Source organism: Mangifera indica, chromosome 2 (genome assembly GCF_011075055.1).
Source record: "Mangifera indica cultivar Alphonso chromosome 2, CATAS_Mindica_2.1, whole genome shotgun sequence".
Taxonomy (NCBI): Eukaryota; Viridiplantae; Streptophyta; class Magnoliopsida; order Sapindales; family Anacardiaceae; genus Mangifera; species Mangifera indica.
In genome coordinates, this window is record NC_058138.1 from 18630140 (window position 1) to 18651668 (window position 21529).

The 21529-nt window shown below is 32.1% G+C and overlaps 3 protein-coding genes across 4 annotated transcripts; all 3 read left to right on the plus strand.

Annotated features, from left to right (window-relative positions):
* The first annotated feature begins 1832 nt into the window (after positions 1-1832).
* LOC123208996 (F-box/kelch-repeat protein At5g60570) lies at positions 1833-4153 on the plus strand. The gene is made up of 2 exons (XM_044626693.1): positions 1833-1992; positions 2270-4153. The coding sequence occupies exon 2, from the start codon at positions 2680-2682 to the stop codon at positions 3850-3852; it is 1173 nt and encodes a 390-aa protein (XP_044482628.1). The 5' UTR covers positions 1833-1992; positions 2270-2679; the 3' UTR covers positions 3853-4153.
* A 1753-nt stretch (positions 4154-5906) lies between these two features.
* LOC123196901 (probable E3 ubiquitin-protein ligase LOG2) lies at positions 5907-8844 on the plus strand. The gene is made up of 3 exons (XM_044611051.1): positions 5907-6370; positions 7035-7521; positions 8501-8844. The coding sequence occupies exons 1-3, from the start codon at positions 5985-5987 to the stop codon at positions 8615-8617; spliced, it is 990 nt and encodes a 329-aa protein (XP_044466986.1). The 5' UTR covers positions 5907-5984; the 3' UTR covers positions 8618-8844.
* A 2160-nt stretch (positions 8845-11004) lies between these two features.
* On the plus strand, positions 11005-17588 carry LOC123197958 (zinc finger CCCH domain-containing protein 24). 2 transcript variants are annotated; one of them, XM_044612509.1, is made up of 15 exons: positions 11005-11620; positions 12330-12422; positions 12513-12842; positions 12935-13007; positions 13104-13236; positions 13325-13478; positions 13570-13653; positions 13902-14024; positions 14453-14626; positions 14767-14901; positions 15336-15431; positions 15682-16005; positions 16859-16902; positions 16986-17129; positions 17319-17588. In XM_044612509.1, the coding sequence occupies exons 1-15, from the start codon at positions 11051-11053 to the stop codon at positions 17419-17421; spliced, it is 2580 nt and encodes an 859-aa protein (XP_044468444.1). In that variant the 5' UTR covers positions 11005-11050; the 3' UTR covers positions 17422-17588. The 2 variants fall into 2 exon arrangements, with proteins under 2 accessions (XP_044468444.1, XP_044468437.1); XM_044612502.1 differs by having other exon boundaries at positions 11006-11620; positions 16986-17588.
* Positions 17589-21529: the final 3941 nt, after the last annotated feature.

Sequence of the window (21529 nt, forward strand, 5' to 3'; positions counted from 1 at the left end):
AAAGCTAGTGATCATAAAGAAATTAAAGTCTAATAGTGATGGTCATTGTCGTAGTTTTGTCGCAAGATATGAATTTAATTTGAAATTGAGTTTCGGCAATAACGCAACCCAATCAAAATCAAATCACATTTAATAAATGTTAAAACTAAAAAATATATTATTTTTGGTTTTGGCACGTGGTAAAAACGAAAAAGTTAAAAAAAGGCTAGATAATTGTGGCACTCATTGCTATCACTCGCACACCTCCTAATAATTTAGGCCGAATTATTGATTTCAAATAAAGTCCTTAAAAAGTTAAAAATATAAAAGTTGAAAAATACCGAGCAAAAGTAGAAAAAAAAAATTCCAATAAATAATTTAAGTGAGTAAAAAAATATTATATATATTAAAAAATATAAATTTAAATCCCTTTCGATATCATATTAAAGTAAAAAATTATATAAAATTAAATGAACAAATAAAATTTAGAATCTTATAATTTTAATATATTATCAGTTAACCTCGGGCTCAAATTTTTTATTTAAAAATATTTTTTTTCACAATCCGATGTATACATGTATGGTAGAGTGTCAAAGTATAATTGATTGGGTTGGCATCAATTATGCAACCTGTAATGAATTCTCTAATCATAAATAAGCGTTGAGTTTGATCGATACAAGTTTCATGTTTTGTCAAGGTCAAAAGCCTCTGGTCCCTGTTGGTCAAACCGCCCATGAAATTTCTTCCTTCTTACGTTTCTTCCATTTTACTATTGCCATTTAACACCTCCTTGTTTTTATCTCTGTCTTTTTACCCACCTTCACAAAATTTCACCTTACATCAGTAAATTCTATACCATAACCATCGCAACTTTTTTACAAATAATAAATGTAATCAAGTAACTATTAATTGTTAATTAATCTCTCCCTATTAGGGGTAATTAATTATATAATAAAATTATATGTATATAAATAGTTATATATTATTATATAATTAAATAATTTTAAATTATAAATATAATAACGTTTTATTATATAATAATATATATAAATATATATTTATTTATATATTTAAAATAGATATATAATATTATTTTTTATCGTATTTATTACAATTTTAATGTTGATGTTGATCTCAATATTTAATATTCAATAAAATTATATATACATATTTTAAATATAAAATTTATATACTTAAATAATATATTATTATAGTATACAAATATATATAAACTTATATATATTATTATAAGATTAAATAATTTTAAATTAAAAATAAAATAATATTTAATTAAACAATAATATTAATAAATATCTATGTACCTATATACCAAAAATAAAAATATTTAACATTCCCCCAATATTTGTCATACATTCAATAGACTCTGCAAACAAAGTACATATATTTTAGTAGGTAGTACTATTATGATGGCCTGTTGTCTCCTTTACCACCCACTTTAATGCTTCAGACTTCAATATTTATTTTCTTCTTAAATTAAAAAAAAACAATTGAATTATTTATAGAAAAAATAGAAAGAAAAGATTTTTGAGATCAAAGCTTTAATGTAATTCTGATTTTTTTAATGAGTATTATTGTGTAATTAAACACAAACCAATACAAAAAAATTTATATTTTGCTTATTAAAGTATTTTTATTTTTATTAAATATTAGAAATATCAAGATATTTGTTAGAATAAGAATTTACAACTGTTTCTGTACCATCCTTTTATAGGGTCCCAGAAATTTTGACCATGTGATTAAAAATACCCCCCAAAAAGGAAAGGGTAAAAACTAATTATAGAAAATAAAGGCCCTTCTCTGCAAAAAACGACAACACATTTCCGTTGTTATAACCACGCCCTCTCTCTTCCCCCACTTCATTTTTTCTCAGTTTCCTTATACAACAATCTCTCCACTTGCCGGACTCCGGCGCCATGTCTAAAACCATATAGTTCCCGGCTGTTTTCCCGGCGAAACCATTTGCTACTGCCGATAATTCCGGTTACAGTTACGGTACGAAGTATAAAATCTTATTTTACGTTTTTCCCTATGAAAATCTCCATTTGTTACAATTTTATTCAGCGAGATCCAATTTATTACCTGATTTGGATCCTTATTTGAAAATTTGACCGTGATTTGCATCTGAATCGAATTTCTTTTCGGTAATTTTATGTCGGATCGGACCGTGATTTCAGAAATCTAATTAAAATTCTTGCTTGTATAACTGTTGAAATATTTTTTTTAATGGTATTTGGCTTGATATTACTTATAATTCATTTTCCATTTTCAGGTAAATCCGTTTCAATTGTTAGACAAAGTTTGAAGATATCCTGGAAAAATCTCGATTGTTGGTCCTATCGCGGGAGTTGGGTTTGAATTTTCATTTGATTCGTTCTTGTATCGACTTTTTTTTTTTTTTTTTTGTCTGTCTATAGAGAATTGGGGTTGTTTAGGGTTTCTCAAATTGTTGCTGGAAGTGGGGATTTTTTTTGGTCCAGATTTTGATAGGAGTTTAAATGTTTTGATTTGTTAAATTTGATGGAAAGAACTAACAGATGGAGATTGATTGTGGGCAAAGATCGGAATTGTGGGTTGATACTGGTTTTTCTTTTTTTTTTTTTCCTTGACAATTTACCAAAATTGATTTGTTGTCAGAAATTTGTTTGATTTTGTTCGAATATATTAAGATACTTGTTTTAAATGATAAAGAAAGCTCGTTTGGATGATATTATGGAGGAAATAGAAAATGAAGAAGAGGAAGTAAATAGTTTTTCAATAGTCAATTGGGGGGAAGGAGTGAATTATGGTTGTTGCCGAATTGGGCCAAGTGATTCACTTTTTCCTGGTCTTATTGATGATGTTGCCTTGAACTGTCTCGCGTTCGTGTGTAGATCAGACTATGCTTCTTTATCATGTATAAATAAGAGGTTTCATAAGTTAATCAAAAGTGGGTATTTGTATGGATTGAGGAAGCAACTAGGTATAGTAGAGCATTGGGTGTATTTAGTTTGTGATCCAAGGGGTTGGGAAGCATTTGACACCATGAGAAACAAATGGATGACGTTGCCGAAGATACCTTGTGATGAGTGTTTCAACCATGCTGATAAGGAGTCATTGGCTGTGGGAAGTGAGTTGTTGGTTTTTGGGCGTGAATTATTTGATTTTGCAATTTGGAAGTATAGTTTGGTTCATCGTGGTTGGATGAAGTGTGAGGGAATGAATCACCCCCGATGTTTGTTTGGGTCTGGTAGTCTTGGTTCTATTGCCATCGTTGCTGGTGGTAGTGATAAGAATGGAAAAGTTTTGAATTCAGCAGAGTTATATGACTCTACATTGGGTAAATGGAAAATGCTACCCAAAATGAATTCACCACGCAGACTGTGCTCTGGTTTTTTCATGGATGGCAAATTCTACGTCATTGGTGGGATGTCAAGTCCTACTGATTCATTAACATGTGGGGAGGAGTTTGATTTTGAGACAGGGGAATGGAGGAAGATAGAAGGGATGTATCCCAATGTTAATAGAGCTGCCCAGGCTCCTCCACTTGTGGCTGTTGTCGATAACCAGCTGTATGCAGTTGAGTATATGACTAACATGGTGAAAAAGTATGACAAGGTGAAGAAAACCTGGGATGTGTTGGGAAGGCTACCAGTTAGGGCTGATTCTTCTAATGGTTGGGGTCTGGCATTTAAGGCTTGTGGAGATAAACTTTTGGTTGTGGGTGGCCAAAGAGGTCCAGAAGGTGAAGCTATTGTGTTGAACTCTTGGTGTCCAAAATCAGGAGTCGATGATGGGACCCTGGATTGGAAGGTTCTTGCTGTGAAGGAGCATGCTGGGGTATTCGTGTACAACTGTGCTGTCATGGGTTGCTGATAATTCTTTTAGATTGACTCAATGGATGAAGCAGGTTTCTGCAACCCGCACTGCACTTTAAGGTGCTTTCCTGCACATTATTTGATTGACCAAAATTAATTGATGATGAGCTAGCCTTTCACAACCTGTGAATTCAATTTCCTTGCTTAACATGTCTGTATCCAGATTCTCTATGATTTTGCAATTTATCTGCTTTAAGGAGTACTCAGTTGGGTCACTCTGATCTTGTATCTTTCACATCCCTTTCCTGTTCGACAGTCAAAAGTATTTATATCAATAAGTTGAAACCTTCATTGTTGAATGAAATGGTGCTCATTATTTATTGCTCTGCTCCATTGATGTACCATATTGGGTTCAAAATTTCCAGTGACACATGCTTCTTTCGTTTTCTTTTTAATTATTGCTTAGAGATGAAGTTTATACTGCAGAGAATTTGTCTTCAATTCCCACTTGAAACAAAGTTTTAACATCTGGGTGGTGTGCATAGGTATCTGAATGTCACATTATCGTAGTAGTGCAATCAATAGTGCAGTGAAGAGTCAAAATGGGTGAAAATATGAACAGCGGTTGGTAAAAAATATGCCGGTTTAAGGTTGGTGCTTCTGTTTTTGGTTTAACCAAGCGTATGGAGTTGAAACATTTTGTCAGTTCAGAATTATGCAACTTATACATTGAAGCAAGCAATGAATGTAATTCTATTTATTGAAGTTGTCATCTTGTAGAACAAAACAAAACAACCCCAATTCTAAAGTTGGCAAAATTATTGAACCTCTGCTGAAATTGTTATGCCGACAAGCCAATAAATAGCTCCATTATTCCCTTCTCAATGAGTCTAAATGCGCTTGAAAAGGTTTTTGATTATTCATAAAATAACTGGTAATTTAAAGTTTCATAAACATAATAGAAAACTTAATTTTTTTTTTTGAAAAATCTAATATTTCATTAGTTTTATTAATCTCAACTATCATCAAATAATAATTCATTTTCATGTAATTATTTTTATGGGTGGTCCAAGATCAATTAAATAATCAAAATGAGCTGATTGTCTCGACCACTACCAGAAAAGTCGTTATCATATATTTAGATGTGTTTTTTCATTATGTATTTTTTAAAACAAAAGTATATATTAAATTAACATTTTTGGTTCTGGCTAATACATTTCTGGCGTATATGATAAAGGCAATGTGAGGTAACTTAGCAATGGCTGAAAATTGTTTGAAATATATGAGAATTGGGCCAGTTGGCCTAACTTATATTGTGATTTGCTCCCATGCTTTGTGATTGCCAGACCCACTCCCTTTGCCACTTCATAGTCATTTAATTTCTATAATTTTCAGATATTAACTTAATAATGATAGGGTAAATATATTTAACTTATATTCAAATATAATAAAATTATATACATAAATAATGATATAATTAATTAATTTTAAATTAAAAATAAAATAATATATAATAATGATATATTATTGCTTCTACTAAGTTCATGCATGTTGATTTTGCATGTAATAGTTTTCCTGCAAATAAGTTATATAATAATAATAATGACAAAACTTTAAAAAATACGAGTCAACAAATCTCCAACTTTTAAAATTATACGTCAATAAATTCTGAATTATATTAAGAATAATATTATATGTATAAATAATATATATAGTTAATAATATATTATCATATAATTAAATAGTTTAAATTTAAAGATAAAATAATATTCAATTATATAATAATATATTATTAATTATGTATATTATTTATACATATAATTTTATTATTATATAAATATGTTATAATTGATAATAAATTAATAATGATAATATATTTTAAATATTATTTTTTCAAAAAATTAATACTTTTATAATACACATAATATGATTGTAATAAAAATAAGAGAATTGGATTTTTTTTTCCGGACAATTCATATAGTTTGTAACTAATAAATATTATATTATATATTTTTTATATATAATTTAAATATATAAATAATATATTATTATATAATTAAATATGATATATAATACGTAAATTCAAATAGTATTCATACACGTAATATTGCTGTAAGGATAAACCCAATGAATATTTATTCTTCTCGATCTCCGATTATCTTTTCAGCTCATTCAAAGTACGGTTGAATAATGGGAAATTCCAATTCAGGACAACACCGGCGGCACTCTAATGGCGACCAACAACCGTCTACCCGATCTAGACCCACCCCAAACCAGTACGTCTTCGCCGCTGCGACGCCATATCCCGCACAATATCCTAATTCTAATCGATATCATCACAACCCCTCTTTTTACCCGCCCCCTGCAATTCCGGCTCCCACTACATACGGCGGTTTTCATCATGTCCCTGGTGCGCATTATCCCCCCGTCATGGCGCCCTACGTCGAGCATCAGAAGGCTGTCACGATAAGGAATGATGTTAATGTGAAGAAGGAGAGTCTTAGGGTTGAACCTGATCTTGAAAATCCGGGAAAGTTCCTTGTTTCTTTCACTTTGGACGCCACTGCGCCTGGAAGGTATATTTTTATATGTGGATTACGATGTCAATTTGATTTGGTTTTTTTGTTGATCATTTCTGGTTTTTTTTTTTTTTTTTTTTTATGTGGGTTTGTTTTTGGTTTATATATTTGTTGCTTACATGGTGTTCAAAGTGGAAAAGAATTTGTAGCTAAGCAAGCTCAGGGCGTTTAATTTTAGTGATTAGAAGACGAACTTATACGGTTATCCTAAATTAAACATTATCTAAGGAAAGCAAGATAGAAAGTGTAGAAGTGAAGCCAACATTCTTTGCAGTTTTGGCTTCAACCACCATTTGCCAAGTATATTGTGCCTTGAACCTATTGAAGTACTCTATAAACTTTTTACAGTGATATCATTGTTTTAAAAAATATATATATTTTTTATGTAATTCAGCATCTGATTGATTTAGTGGTATATTTTCTTCTTCAGAATGAATTCGGATGTACTGGATTTATTTCTTCCTGAATATGAGCTTTTATGTTCTAATATAATGAATTTGATTTGGTTTAGTGCATTTCTCCTTAGAGTTGTGGAGCCTGTATAATTCTTTTGCTTTGGACTATTATTATTTGAACTGCTTATATTGATGGTCTATATACTTCAATCTATACTACTAATATATTGCTCTTCTGACAATTGTTCTTTTCTTGTTTTCAACAGTATTTCAGTGATGTTTTTTGCTAAAGAAGTGGACTGTAACCTGATTCCAACAAAGGAAGACCTGCTTAAACCAGTCACTATATCTTTCCAACCGGGTCTAGGCCAGAAGTTTAGACAACCTTCTGGAACAGGGATTGACTTCTTGATGTTTGATGAAACAACATTGACAGAGGGGGGTGATACAGAAGTTTATCCTCTCATTGTGAAGACTGAGGCTCTGTCGTCAGACCATGGTGGATCAGAAGCTAATCCATCTGGGAATTCTCAGATTACTATAGCAGTGTTCGAAAAGAGAGAAAAAGCTGAATACCAAGTCAAGGTGATTAAGCAAATCTTGTGCGTGAACAGAGTGAGGTATGAGCTTCAGGAAATTTATGGAATTGGGAATTCAGTTTCTGGTGAAGCTGATGAGAGTGATTCTGGAAAAGATTGTGTCATCTGCCTGTCAGAACCACGTGACACAACTGTCCTGCCATGCCGACACATGGTATATATAGAAACTTATTCTTTTTCCTTTTTTTCTTCCTTTTTGGTGTGATTGGAATGCAAGGTTATATTCTGTCTTACTTGTTGCATCATAGACATCAAAGTGGAAGGTTAAGAACATGGCTTTTTATGTTTTATGGTGCACATATAAACTTAAATTTGCTTATCTTAATCACATATATGCATGTGTATCTAGCATAGCACACCAAACCACTTTGTTGAGACAACTGAAGAGAGTTTAACTTTATATCTAGCATAATTGGTATTCAGTTATATTTAGGTGTTTTCCATATCTACTTGTTGATTTTATATGTACTATTTAAGCTGCTTTGAAAGGGCATTAGATTTTGTTTGCACTATCAATTTTTGTTTGATCATTAGGCTCGAATTATGGTGACCTGAAAAAAAAAAATCTCTTTGAGATATGAATTTTCATTACCAGGGAACTTTGGCTTGATAACTAGTGTTAAATGATGTTCACAGAACTGGCAACTGTGAGTTCAAAGACTCTGAAGACACTCCACTCCCTTGTTTCATAGTTGGAATATTCTTTCATATGCCATGGTTGCAGTTTGGTAGATTGTAAAGTTTTATGATCCAGTAACTCTCAAATGTCCTGGCTAAGGATAAACTTAATCATGTGAATTGTTTTGTACTTTGTGATTGCTTGATTCAAAAGGAGAAGCATCTGTGCTGTTTAAGTGTCTATATTTAACTATTTCTATAGAGTTTCATGTGAACAAATTAATATGCGAAAATAGTTTATTCTATAAGTGTTGGATCTAATTGATTTAGGGAGCATAAAAGCCAGCTTGTGAGGTTTTAAAGCTGATCCCGTGATGATTGTTAACCATGTGGCGATTTCCTAACTTTTTCTTATCAAACACTTTCCTCATTCCTATAAGTTTGTTTATTTAAATTGGCCATGTTAAAGATTTTTTACTTGCTGATTATGTTTTGTTTATTCTACTGTTGTGCAGTGTATGTGCAGTGGGTGTGCCAAAGTTTTGCAGTTCCAATCAAACCGGTGTCCTATTTGTAGGCAACCCGTTGATAGGCTCTTAGAAATTAAGGTGAACAATGGACCTGATGATTGATGATGGTCTTCTGCTGCCAAAAGAATAATGCTTTCCATATGGTCTTCTGTTGCCAAAAGAATAATGCTTTCCATATAATCTGATTTACCAGAAGTAATTTATATACAGGTATAATGCATTGCTTGCCTCATTGGTGTTGTCCTATAAATAGTTGCAAGTGAATTCTCATGTAAATATAGTTGCATATTTGTTGGAATAATGCTTCAATTTTAGAGGTTTTTCTCTCATCATACACCTAAAAGTTTACCCAAAAAATATTGTTAAATGATTGTCTTATCTCTCACCCAAAAATTTGCACACAAGTTAGTGATTAAATGTTTTTTAAGTTTATGATTGTCATATGGCGTTCTCTAATTCATTTAATCTATAATTTGTTTGCATTATCTTTTTGTCTGTTTGTATTTTTGATCTTGTAAGAGATTGGATGTAGCCTAACTGAGTGTTAATCTTTCAGAATGCAAACTGACATGGTAAGTTGATGCCTAATACTAAAAATGGTCTTAAACCGGTAGCAGTTTAATGGAAGAAAACTACTGAATTACGGCAAATTCAATCTCTTACGTGTGTGGAAATTTCCCTCTTTATTTCATTCTAATTTATGGCACCCAGCAAACGTCATACATAAAATCAGCTCAGCTTTCACAACCGACATGACATTCTTTCATAATTCTAATATCTGCACCGTCGGCTGTGCTCGTTTGAAAACATGACGTATGCCTGCTAGTTATTCATCACTATATTTTTAGGGTACGTTTACAGATTACACGAAAATTTGTTTTGAGTTTAGGGCAATTGACATAAGATGTATAAAAAATTGTTATTTATTTATAATAATAAAAAATAACAAAATATTATTTTACAATGTAGATATGAAAAATTATAACAAATCAAAGTAAGGGATCGAAGGAGAAATGAGAGGAAAAAAAGATTATAATAATTAAAAAATGGAAATTGAATAAGAGTTCGATGATTGCTAGTGCTCAAGGTGATTGAGGGTGTGTTCGACCCATAGTTCAATGCTGTGGGAGAAGCATCTTGGGGGCCTGAATACTCCTAGACTTGTAAGTGATTGTTTCCTGGACTTTAAGCTGAATTATTGAGATGCAAAGTTTTAGTAATAGGGATGGGATGGTAAGTCGGATAACTTATAATTTTAATTGCGTAAAGGATTTATTCCCAATGCATTATCAAAGTCTTGTCTCTAAGTTAATTATCGTTAAAAATAAAGGTAAAATTAAAAAATATAAAATTTATTATATTTTTTCTTCTAACTAATAACTTCATCCCTTCTTAAAGTTTTCTAACTTTGAAAAATCACAATTCTTTTTCTCCCAAACCTAAGGCCTTTTCCTTCACCTTTTTGACTATTATCTCTGACGTCAACGATCTCTCCTTTCAATTATAAAACGTTGACTGGGGCACAATGACTTTCTCTCTCTAGATTTCTTTGTCAGAAATGAAGAAATTGTCTCTTTATTGAAACGAAAAGATCTAGAGAGGGGAGACATTAGCCAGAATTTTAAAATGGAGAGGGGAGAAGACAACAAACCTAGGTTTTGGGGGGGGGGCGGCAGGAAGGGAATATGAGTTTTTTAAGTTAGAAAATTTTATATACGAATAAAATTATTAGTTTTTAAAACTTAAAAAATATATATAATAAATTTTATATTTTTTAATATTATTAATAAAATAATAATTTTATTTCTGTTTTTAACAAAAAATTTTAAATCTAATTGATTTATTAGTGAGATTTTGAAATTTTCAAATTCCATAAATAAGGCTTTGAGAGTATATATATTCCTTTGGCCTTTTAATTGAATATAAAAGAGATTTTTTACTTCAAGAGTACATGAGGACGGTAAAATAAGTATACAAAGCAGTTTTTGCTTGAACATTTATCAATTACCTGTAGTAATTTTTTAATTTGTAAGGTGGGGATGTCAAGTTCATCTTGAAGAGTGTAATTTAAGTAATATTTTATTATTAAAATAAAAAAATTATTTTAAAGATAAATTATTTAAAAAATTATTAAGTATAAATTATTATTATATTTAATAAAATTTGATAAATATAATTAATTATTGTATTTAATTAAATATAAAAAATATTAATAAATTATTTTATTTAAATACCTTAAAATATAATTATTTGTAAATATTTTTATATTATTAATTAAAAATAAAAAATTTTTATTTCAAAAAATTAATAAATAATAATATATTATAATAAAATCAAAATTTTTTAAAATAAAAATAATAATTAAATTATCATTTATATGATTTATTATATTAGTATCAATAATAAAAAGTTATTATAATATTTTATTATTAATAAATTAAATTAAATAATAAAAATTAGATTATCAAGACTAAAAGATTTCCGGATATTCCTTCTCTGAAGCTCCGTTAAATTTAAAACCCTAACCAGAAGCATATGACTGACAGTTTCTACATAACCAACCCAATGGCATCATCTACTGAAACCCTAAGCCTCGACCCTCCAATCAACTGTCATGAATCAGCCAATCCAAATCAACCGGACCAAAATGCTGATAGCGAAATCCAACCGTCCATGCCACTGTCAACTGACGGTGACCACCACAACCCAGCCGAGAAACGGAAGAGAGAGGATGAGCCACTATCAAATTCAGAGCCGGACCCTTCACTTAACCCGTTATGGAAAACTAGTCTCTGTTCCTACTTCAGGACCCACTCGGGCAATTGCCGCCATGGAAGCACTTGTAGGTACGCTCATGGCGAGGAGGAACTCAGGCCTCGGCCCGATAACACTTGGGACCCCACTTCGCAGCGTGCTAAGAAGGCAAAACAATCGGAGAATGGCGAGAAACGCCAAGTGAAGGAAGAGGCGGAGGATGTTATGATGACGGAGGTTGTTGTCGACGGTGATGCTGGTGGTGGTGAGGATAGTGAGCTTAGTAAATGTTTGGTTCATTTACCAAGGAAATGGAGTTCTGATAATTTGAAGAGTTTTCTTGCTGAGCATGTAAGTGAAGTCAGGACTTAAATCAACTTAATATAAATGTGAAATTTATAATAGAAAACGTAGTGAAATTTTAAAGCATATGAAATAATCAATCATATCATGTGAAGTAAAACTTGCAATATGAGAAAGTAGCATTTATAAAATATCTGGGTTAGGAGGTTTGGTTGAATGACATTGTATTAATGTAGCATTTCCCACATCAATGTAGTTTTTGGAAGCTCATTTTTATCAAGGTTGAAAATTTAGGTTTCTATATGGCAAAATTTGAGTTAAAATTTGTTTAGCCAACATAAAAGTATTTAAAAGAAAAAAAGAAGAAGATTAAAGCATCAATGCAGTAGAATTTAGTTGATGTTATTTGCAAGGAGTGTAAGGTTGGGACAGGGGGCATCTTTATCTTTCTTTTGTGTTGCAGATTGAAAGCTTATGCAACTTCATAAGTGTTATGTGATATAGCCATCATAATGGAAGGATTCTAGTATTAGCCTGTCTCTTCACATAGTATCTTTTTGGCTTATAACATAGTTGCTATAGTTCTGGTTATATCTAAGGCTACAATATGAGCATTCTAACAGAAATATGCAAGATACTGGAAAATTATGAGACTTGGCCTTTCCTGTGTTGCTCTGTTTATCGAAACCATTTGGTGTTAGATACACAAGTCTTACTACTACATTGCCTTGTTCATAGCAAATGTTTATTTTGCCAGGAAATACTCTTTAAATCTGCGAAGAAGAAAAAGGGCATGACTGTGGGTTTTGTGAATTTTGAAAATGCAGAACAGTTGAGCAGTGCAATGGAGGTACCCCTTGTTATATATACATTATGTTTACTGGTTTTTAAACTTGCAATGCCTTTTTTTGACTGGTATATGGGAATTTTAATGTGACAGAAGCTTGAAGGAATATCTGTTGGTAACAAGAATTTAAAGGTTGCTAATGTCATCCCTCGATCATTTGAGAAGCAGGTTAAATTGGCTATGGCTTACCCTCAAAACACCCAAGAAACTGATGAGCCAGCGTTGGTAGGAGAGATTGAAGGGTTATCTCCATCTTCAAGTAGGATAGAGGATGGTACTACCAACAACGACAGTTCAGCTGTTGATGGATCAGTTTCAAGGCCTAGAAGTGCTCAAGATGTTGTGACACCCTTGGCACATATGCCCTACAGTGATCAGTTGGAACACAAAAAGAACTCGATTGCACAGATGTTGAAAAAACTTGTTAGAAATGCTGGCTTCTGTTTTATTTTTCTCTATCATATTTTGCGATACAATTTTTTAAGCAATCTGAACTTTGATAATGTTTTGGACAGACTAGAAATGCTCGTAAAGCATGTCCAAATGGTGTTTCACTTCCAGAATGGATTCTCAAATCCAGGGAGATAGGTACATTGTGTACCTTTGTGAGGACTTCCCAAAATATTCATGTCAAGAATGCTTGTGACACTAATGTTTGTCTTTGATTTATCTTAAATTCTGCAGGTGGTCTTCCTTGCCAACTAGAGGGTATACTTGAATCACCAGTTGTGAATGGGTATCGTAACAAATGTGAATTTTCAGTTGGATATTCTCTCCAAGGCAAACCAACTGTGGGATTCATGCTTGGAAACTTTAGGTAGTCAGCATTATCATTTATTTTTGCTGTTGTTGGGAGACACTTGTTGGTATTAGAACAGTTTTACAAAGTATAAGAGACTTTTCAGGGAGGGTGTGACAGCAGTTGAAGAACCTATGGACTGTCCAAATGTTTCTGTAATTGCTTGCAAATATGCTTCAGTCTTTCAGGAATTTCTGCAGTATTCAAACTTACCAATTTGGAACAGATTTAAAAATACTGGATTCTGGCGCCAGTTAGCAGTATGTATAACTCTCTGTCTTTTCATCATTTCTGTACTGTAGGATTCAGTTGATCTCCCATTTTGATATTCTTTATGTTGACGTCTTTAAGGTTCGAGAAGGAAGAACTCCACAAAAGCCAACTGATGCTGAAAATTTAGATGCCAGCATTTCAGAGGTCATGCTAATAGTTCAGGTTTGTGTCAAATATACCAAAGGACAACTTGAATGAACTTTGTGTTGCATGAACCATTTCTTGTTTGGAATTCACTGCAGTGTGTTGCAAAAGAATGAATAAAAAAGCCTAAATTGGCTCAAGCTTGTGTGCTTTGGTAGACGATAAGGCAGATTATGCTTTTTTATAGAATTGGAGTATTTCTAATGATGTGTTTGCTTATACTTTTTTGGGATCACATATATTTTTTCCTAATATTGATTACATAGGTTTGCTCAACGGGCATTGATGATTCGCTAGTAAACAGTGAATTTGAGAAGTTATCTCAAGCATTTGCTGCAGGAGCCAGTGCAACTTCACCATCTTTACCCTTGACTGCATTGGTTGTTCAGGTACGAGTTCCTTTTTGCTAAAAATAATAGATAATCCTACATAGGCTTCCACTTATAATAGATTTACTTGTACAAGAATCATCGAATCTGGATGAATGTTACATTGCTAGAATTTGTAATGCCTAACTCCATGACTTTTAGATATTTGATCAGGATTGAATGGTCTTATGTGCAAGGTGAAAAGAAGGGTTAAGAAGGTTGAGTGCTGTTAGGTTTATGAATACTTAATGCCTTAAAGTTATAACGCCTCTGAAACAAGCCAATAAAAAATTTCCATGTATAATATGACTTCATAGAGTGCACAGAATCTACTTTTTTGGCCCCTAAAACATCTGTGGCTTAATATGGTGCTCTCCGTGTTTCTGATTGACACTATGTTTTCTTTGTATTAGCCTTTGTTTTTTTATAGTGGCTAAGTTTTCATACAGGATCATCAAGGGATTTCAAATGTAGCTCCAGCTGATGCTCCATTGCGCCTATTAAGAATTCCAAAACCAGCAAGTGGCACTGAGCTGGAGGGAAGTAATGATTTCATGGAGGCAAGAATCCACGATTGTATAAGCAATCTCCGGTTTTGTATATCCCCTACGGCTTTTTTCCAGGTGAGACTTCAGATTGCCATTTTGCTCAATTCAATAATTTTTGCTACTGATGCTGGATAATTTTGTGTGCAAATGATTTGTGTTGGTGTATAGAAGAAAAAGGACAGAAATGTATAAAAGAAATTAATATGGTACTGCAGGTTAATACTCTAGCTGCAGAGAAACTATATTCGCTTGCTGGAGATTGGGCTGATTTGGGTCCTGATACCTTGTTATTTGATGTATGCTGTGGTACCGGAACAATTGGGCTCACATTGGCACATCGTGTTGGTATGGTAATAGTCAGCTACCTAGTTCTTGTTTTCTCTTTTTTTTGTGATCTTATTCTTGGTTGACACTTCAAGTGTTGAATGCCCTATGTAACATGGATAAAATTCAATCTTTGGATACAAGATAAATACATACAATACAATTAGGTAGCAAGGGGTTATTGAAACAGTAGACAAGCTGTAGTAGCATTGGAGTTTATTACAATTTTCCCCTGAGGTATCATAAAATAACAAATTCCCCCGGGATCTGAAATGACAATTTACCCTTTATGGTCAGTGTTCTGTTTATTAAACAGTTAAATTCTGCTTGAAAGGAGCTAAATTGTTAAATGTAATACCTAAGGAGGGATATTGTAGTAAATTTGTAGTATATGTCCATTGTACTTATCTCTTTTTTGCTTTTTAAATAATTGGGCCTGTTTTCACTTTGAATTCTCCAGGTTATTGGCATTGAAATGAATGCTTCTGCGGTTTCAGATGCTCATCGGAATGCTGAAATAAATGGCATAAAAAACTGTAAATTTGTCTGTGCAAAGGTGTGAATTTTATTTTTGGATCCTTTCTAGCTGGTTTTCTTTCTTTCCTTTTTTTTTTTTTTTTGAAATGATGAGTCATTACTATAGTAATTTGTATGAACTCTTGAGGAAAAACCAATGTTCATCTGTTGGTGTTGGAAATTGAAATCTAGTTTTGATTAATTCGTTATTATTTTTTATTCACATTTTTTAAATTTATCACAGGTTCTATAAGGAAATTTATCTATTTTTTATTTGTTTGAACTAACAGGCGGAGGATGTGATGGGGTCTTTATTAAGGGAGTATCTAAATGTGCCTGAGAAACAAGGTGACCATGTATTTAAGAGTAATGACAAAGAAATTGCTACTACAGAAGAGAAAGATTCCTCCTTGGATAACGTTTTACACAGTGAAGGGAGCTCGGTCCATGAGCCTGAAAATGGTGTTGGCACTTCTGAGTGTGAAGAAAGTAGTAGAAAAGAACCTCAAAACCAAGTCCAGAAGGGTTGTACAGAAGATGAAAATTCCTCTGTGCGGCAGTTTAAAAATGTTGTTGCTATTGTTGATCCTCCACGTGGTGGACTTCATCCAACTGTAAGGAACATGTTCTTTAATTTTAGTTCACATGTACATGCACATTTTAAAACTATTTTCCATTACTCTTGCTCCAACCAAAAATCCCTTCTTTAATAACTTTAACATAAAAAAAAAAATTGAAAAAGAAAACATTTGACTGTGTATCATGTCATAGTTTGGAGATTAAAGGTTTGTTGTTAGTACTTACCAAAAAAAGAAAAAGGGTGCTGTTAGTGTCTAAACCAAGCATGGTCAAAAATGAAAGGTTCTATCCTGTGTCTAATGAAACATTTCCGTTTCTATGTGACTATGATGTTGATGTCACTTTGTATTTATTCTCAAAAGTTGGATATAGACATCAGCAGACACCAATACCAAGTCAGCTTGGTCAACCACCATGATGGTGATGCTTTATGCTGTTCACTACTTGCTTATAGTCCACTACAGAACTTGTGTAATAGATGTTCCGCATTCCCCATCATTCTTGTAGTTGGCTGCATTAAAATTAGAGCATAGAAGTGATTAGATAAGACACCATTGTGTTTACAATTTACTGCTCTTCTTTTCTTATATTTTTGTTTCATGGCGAAGATGCCTTGGATAATATGTCTTGTTTAATACTACTAACAAGTATTTCTGTTTACCTCCTAAAATTAAAAACCTTTGAAAATCTAAATACTATTGCCGTTGTTAGTGGTGGTTGAACATGAGAAGGTTTATAATTTTGATTAAAACCTTAAAAATTAATTCTTTGATGGGCCACGGGGGTCTTTAGTCTTCACTACTTGTATCCAAGAATCCATGTGATATGTCTTCTGCATTGTTACTTTATCCTGCTAATCCTAGTTCACATTTTTTTGTGAAAATACAGGTGATTAAAGCTTTGAGGACTCATCCACATCTGCAGAGGCTTGTGTTAGTTCTCTATTAAACTTTGGTTATTCCTCAATATTATATAGTAAATTCTTCTAATCATTTAAGCTGTTTTCATTTTGCAGTTACATATCCTGCAATCCTGAAACCTTAGTGGCAAATGCTATTGAACTATGCACACCATCTCCCGAAAAGGTTGAGAAAGGAAATAAAGACAACAGGGGATGGAGGAACATGAGCAGTGCAGGATTGGCTCGGCATCGCACCAAATCAATGCCCGTGTCAGAGCCTTTCCGACCTGTGAAAGCCATGGCCGTTGATCTTTTCCCACATACTTCACACTGTGAGATGGTGATGCTCTTGGAGAGGTAGATTGATCAAGACAGTAAGATTTTACAATTATTTATTTCATGGACAATGACACCAATTAGAATTTCATTGGCTCGGCATTGCACCAAATCAATGCCCGTGTCAGAGCCTTTCCAACCTGTGAAAGCCATGGCCGTAGATCTTTTCCCACATACTTCACACTGTGAGATGGTGATGCTCTTGGAGAGGTAGATTGATCAAGACAGTAAGATTTTACAATTATTTATTTCATGGACAATAACACCAATTAGAATTTTGGCTAAAGATTTGCTATGTTAAAACACTGAAAAATTTTGATAGTCTGTAGTTTGAAAATTTTGTCATAATGAAAATGGTGTACTGAAACTAATTCCTTTGAATTGAATTCTTCAATTTAGACAATCTATAGATTGAAAACAAATTAGGAAAGCAATCTCCTAAGAGCTAAATAGTAAACAATCAACTAGTTTACACTAATGGTTCTCAATGGCCCTTTTCATCCAAATTCCACCCATAGAGAGAAGTATTGGTATGGAAGGTCTGATTTTCAAGAAAAGTTACATCATACCAGACATAGAAGCTGTTTTGAGGTACGACAATAATATTTATAACCTTTTTTAGAGGGAGAGTATCCAATGAAGACACACTTGAAGACTTTAGGATTTTTGTATACCTGCACAACAAAATGGAAACATAGCTAAAAACTGGAAAGTTTTACTCTCCAATTTCCAAAAGTGTGGGATTTTCATAAACTTGCGAAGGAGCGTTATAATTCCAGTGTTGTAATTTATTGACTAACTAGGAAAAAAAGCTATCACAAATCTATAAAGTGTGTCTACATATCATGACAGATCCCTGGGAAGTTCAGGTTTGGATTTGTTGCCTGATCTTGAACCCAAGCCCAAATATTTCAGCGGTAACCACTATCACAAACCTGCTGGAGGCTGAGTTGGCACCACTTTGACTTTCTTGTTATCTTAAGAGGTAATGGTTTCTGAGGGAGGGACATCATATTGCACTTCAAACATCACCCCACTCCATCTTATTATTTTTCTCCCCACTTACAAATCTAAGGGTAGGTTTGATTTCTGCACAAATGTCCCCCATCATTGGCAGACACTTTAAGTAATATTTCTGTTTAATTAATTACTCTGTTACCAAGTTACTGATTCATATATTGTATGTTTTTGACTTGCAGCAAGTACCTTTCATTCAAATATATCTATTGAATTGTGATGTGGGGCTTAAGATAAAATTAGTGTTTTATTTCTTGATAACTTTGGTTGCTCAACTTTTGCACCATAAAGCCAGTACAAAATCCTTTTTATGTCATGATCACTGAAAAAACTTCAAATACAGGTAAGGCCATTTAGCCAAAAACAATCTAATCATGTTATTAGGCAGATCATTTCATACAAACAAGTGGCAATACTTTTGTTTGGTTCATTTCTTTTTTAGTAAAACTGTCTGTACCTACATACCACAACTAATCAAACCCAGATCCAAATTTGAAGCTTTTTACTCCCCTTTCAGACCTGCTCAAAATTTTAAAGTCTCAAGACTCATATTACTTCTGTCTCTACCTCTTCTTGACTTCTTTTCTTTTCTTTTCTTTTCTTTTTACTTTCTCTTCTTTTTAACTAGTTGGTTTTTTACACGTTTGGTCTTATCTGATCTGCTATTTGATGTGGACTCATGGATTTATCCATTTTGGAATTTTGATGGGATCTATTTAGGGTCATTTTTAGTGTTTTAATTTTCTAAACAAATAATAATTATAAAGGTCAGTGGGATTTCCATTTTCTTCTTATATTTTGTCTGGTTTAGCAGCCACGGCACTCCCAAATCCTATTGTCTGTCACTTCTTAACATCAACAACATCAATCCTCCCTCTAAGAGGGGAAATTTTTAAAGTATGCTTTGCTTTTTCTAAATTTGACTACACTCTCTCAGTCTTTCCCACTTTAATTCAAACAGTATAAGAAGGCTTTCTTCAATTTTAAATTTATGATCCATTTAGTGGCATTATCTCATTTCAAAATACAGTAACACCGAAAGTTGCAACTTTAGCTGCCATGTGAACCCAAAAAGAAATTCAATTTTAAAAACATAACCTATAGAAAATATACAACAATGATGAAATTGAAAAAGAAATGTTATTTAAGAATGTTTGAGCTTTCAAATAAACTTTTCTAAGGCTTGTGGAGATGGGAATTGAAGATTTTTTATTGTTTGGTGGGTAAAAAAACATATTAACACAAACAGAAAACAACAAGTCCTCTAACGAGAATTCAAGTGCAACTCAGACTCATCCTTCAGGATAAGAAGATTAGCACAAAAGCTCAAAGCAAATATTCAGGTTTGCAGACCCTATACAAAAAGATTAGTTCTACACGCGCAATTCTTGTACATAATTTTGTGCATAACAACGATGTGTAAATAGTTAAAAATTAAAAATAAAATAACACATAATCATATAGTAACACATCATTATGTACATAGTTTTATTGATATAAAAAAAATAAGGAATTCTCTTCTCTTAAAAATCTATCAAAGATTCTACAATGATGGAGTTCACGAGGAAAAAAGAAACAACCCTTTTATTCACAATCTTAATAAAATCAGTTGCAGGGTTGTCAAAATAAGTTTTACTATACACAAAACCAAGGCAAACCAGAAAAAATTAAAGATTTTAGTGGTGTCAAATATGTTCATATTGACTTCAAGAGTAATTTAAGTGGTAAAGGATGAGATTTTAATCATAAATGAGCAAAGGTTCAAATTTTCTTTAATGATATTTTAAGATTAAAATTTTAAATTATTTGTTATAATAATCGTGGGATACTCAATCATTGAATTAGAGTTTTATCTATTCGATAGAATAAATTTGACTTTGAAAAAACGGTTTAACTCAACATTCCTTATTTTAAAAAAAAACAAAAAAACTAATCCTCTACTTCACTAATGGGATTACAAATCATACCTTTTTTTCTTCATGGTTAAATAAGACTCCATTTGACATATTTTTAATTATAGAAGGAATGTATTATAATTATGATTAAGATGACATTATTCTTAAGAAATGGGAGGGAGACAGAGACAGTTGTTGTAATTGATTATAGTCCAAGGCTTTTTGGCAATAAAAAGTTTGCCCTGGCTGGAGCTTGGAGTAGTAATAAGCATCTTTTAAAAAAAGCGAAGGCCTCCATGATATGATCAGCCTTAGCTTTTACACAAATTAAATTATTATTCATTTTCAAATTACACTTGAATCAACATGACAAGTGTCAACAGATCATTTGCTGTCAAATCTTGACCAACTTTCTCTTTTATTTATTTAATTTTATGCTTCCTAACCAGATCAACTTAGTGATTACCAATTATTAGGAATTGATTACGTTTTGGTCCCCGAGAGAAAAGCGATATCTAAAAAATGTATGACTAAACTGTACTTATACTAAACTTTAGGGATGACATATGAAGTTGACAAGACTAAAGTTACAGTTGAGCATACTATCGGCTCTTCAAATCCAAAGAAGCGGGATATTAAATTATCAATTCATATCATAATCCAACTTAATTAGAATATTAATCAGGTTTTATTATAATCGCCATTTTCTCGCGATATGAAAGTTATACGATAATCTCTCCCCGCGAGCAGGGCGCACCCTCTGAGCAGGCGCCACGTAATCTGTAATTTAATTAGTTTTTAATTTAAAATAGACTAAAGTTGGGCATGCTATTCTAATATTATTAAAAAAATACAAAGTTTATGATTTTTATTATTATATGCTTTTTAATTTTAAATAGAACAATCGTTGATATAATTAAGTAGACCCATCCCTTAATTTATTGAAATTTCTACAAGAGTGATTGCTTCCGTGTAATAAAAATGCTAAGATTTTCGAGAATCAATTGAAGTGGGCAAACATTTGTCATCAAGGAGTGTAAATATTTTTTATACATAATTTAAATATAAAGATGATATATTATAATATTAATGAATATTGTTTTATATTTAATTTAAAATTATTTAATTATATATAATATATTATTTGTATATATAAATTATTTATAAAAAAATATATAATTTTATTATTTATCATATCAAAGTTTGAAAAAAAAATCTTAGAATATAATAAAACTATATACATATAATTGGATATATAAATAATGTGTTATTATATGAGAAAGTGATTTTAAATTAAAGATAAAATAATATTAATTATGTATTAACCCACCATTGATATACACAATTGTGTATTCGAAACTGTGTACACATAATATCATTAAAAAAATTTAATTGTTAAAAGGAAATTTA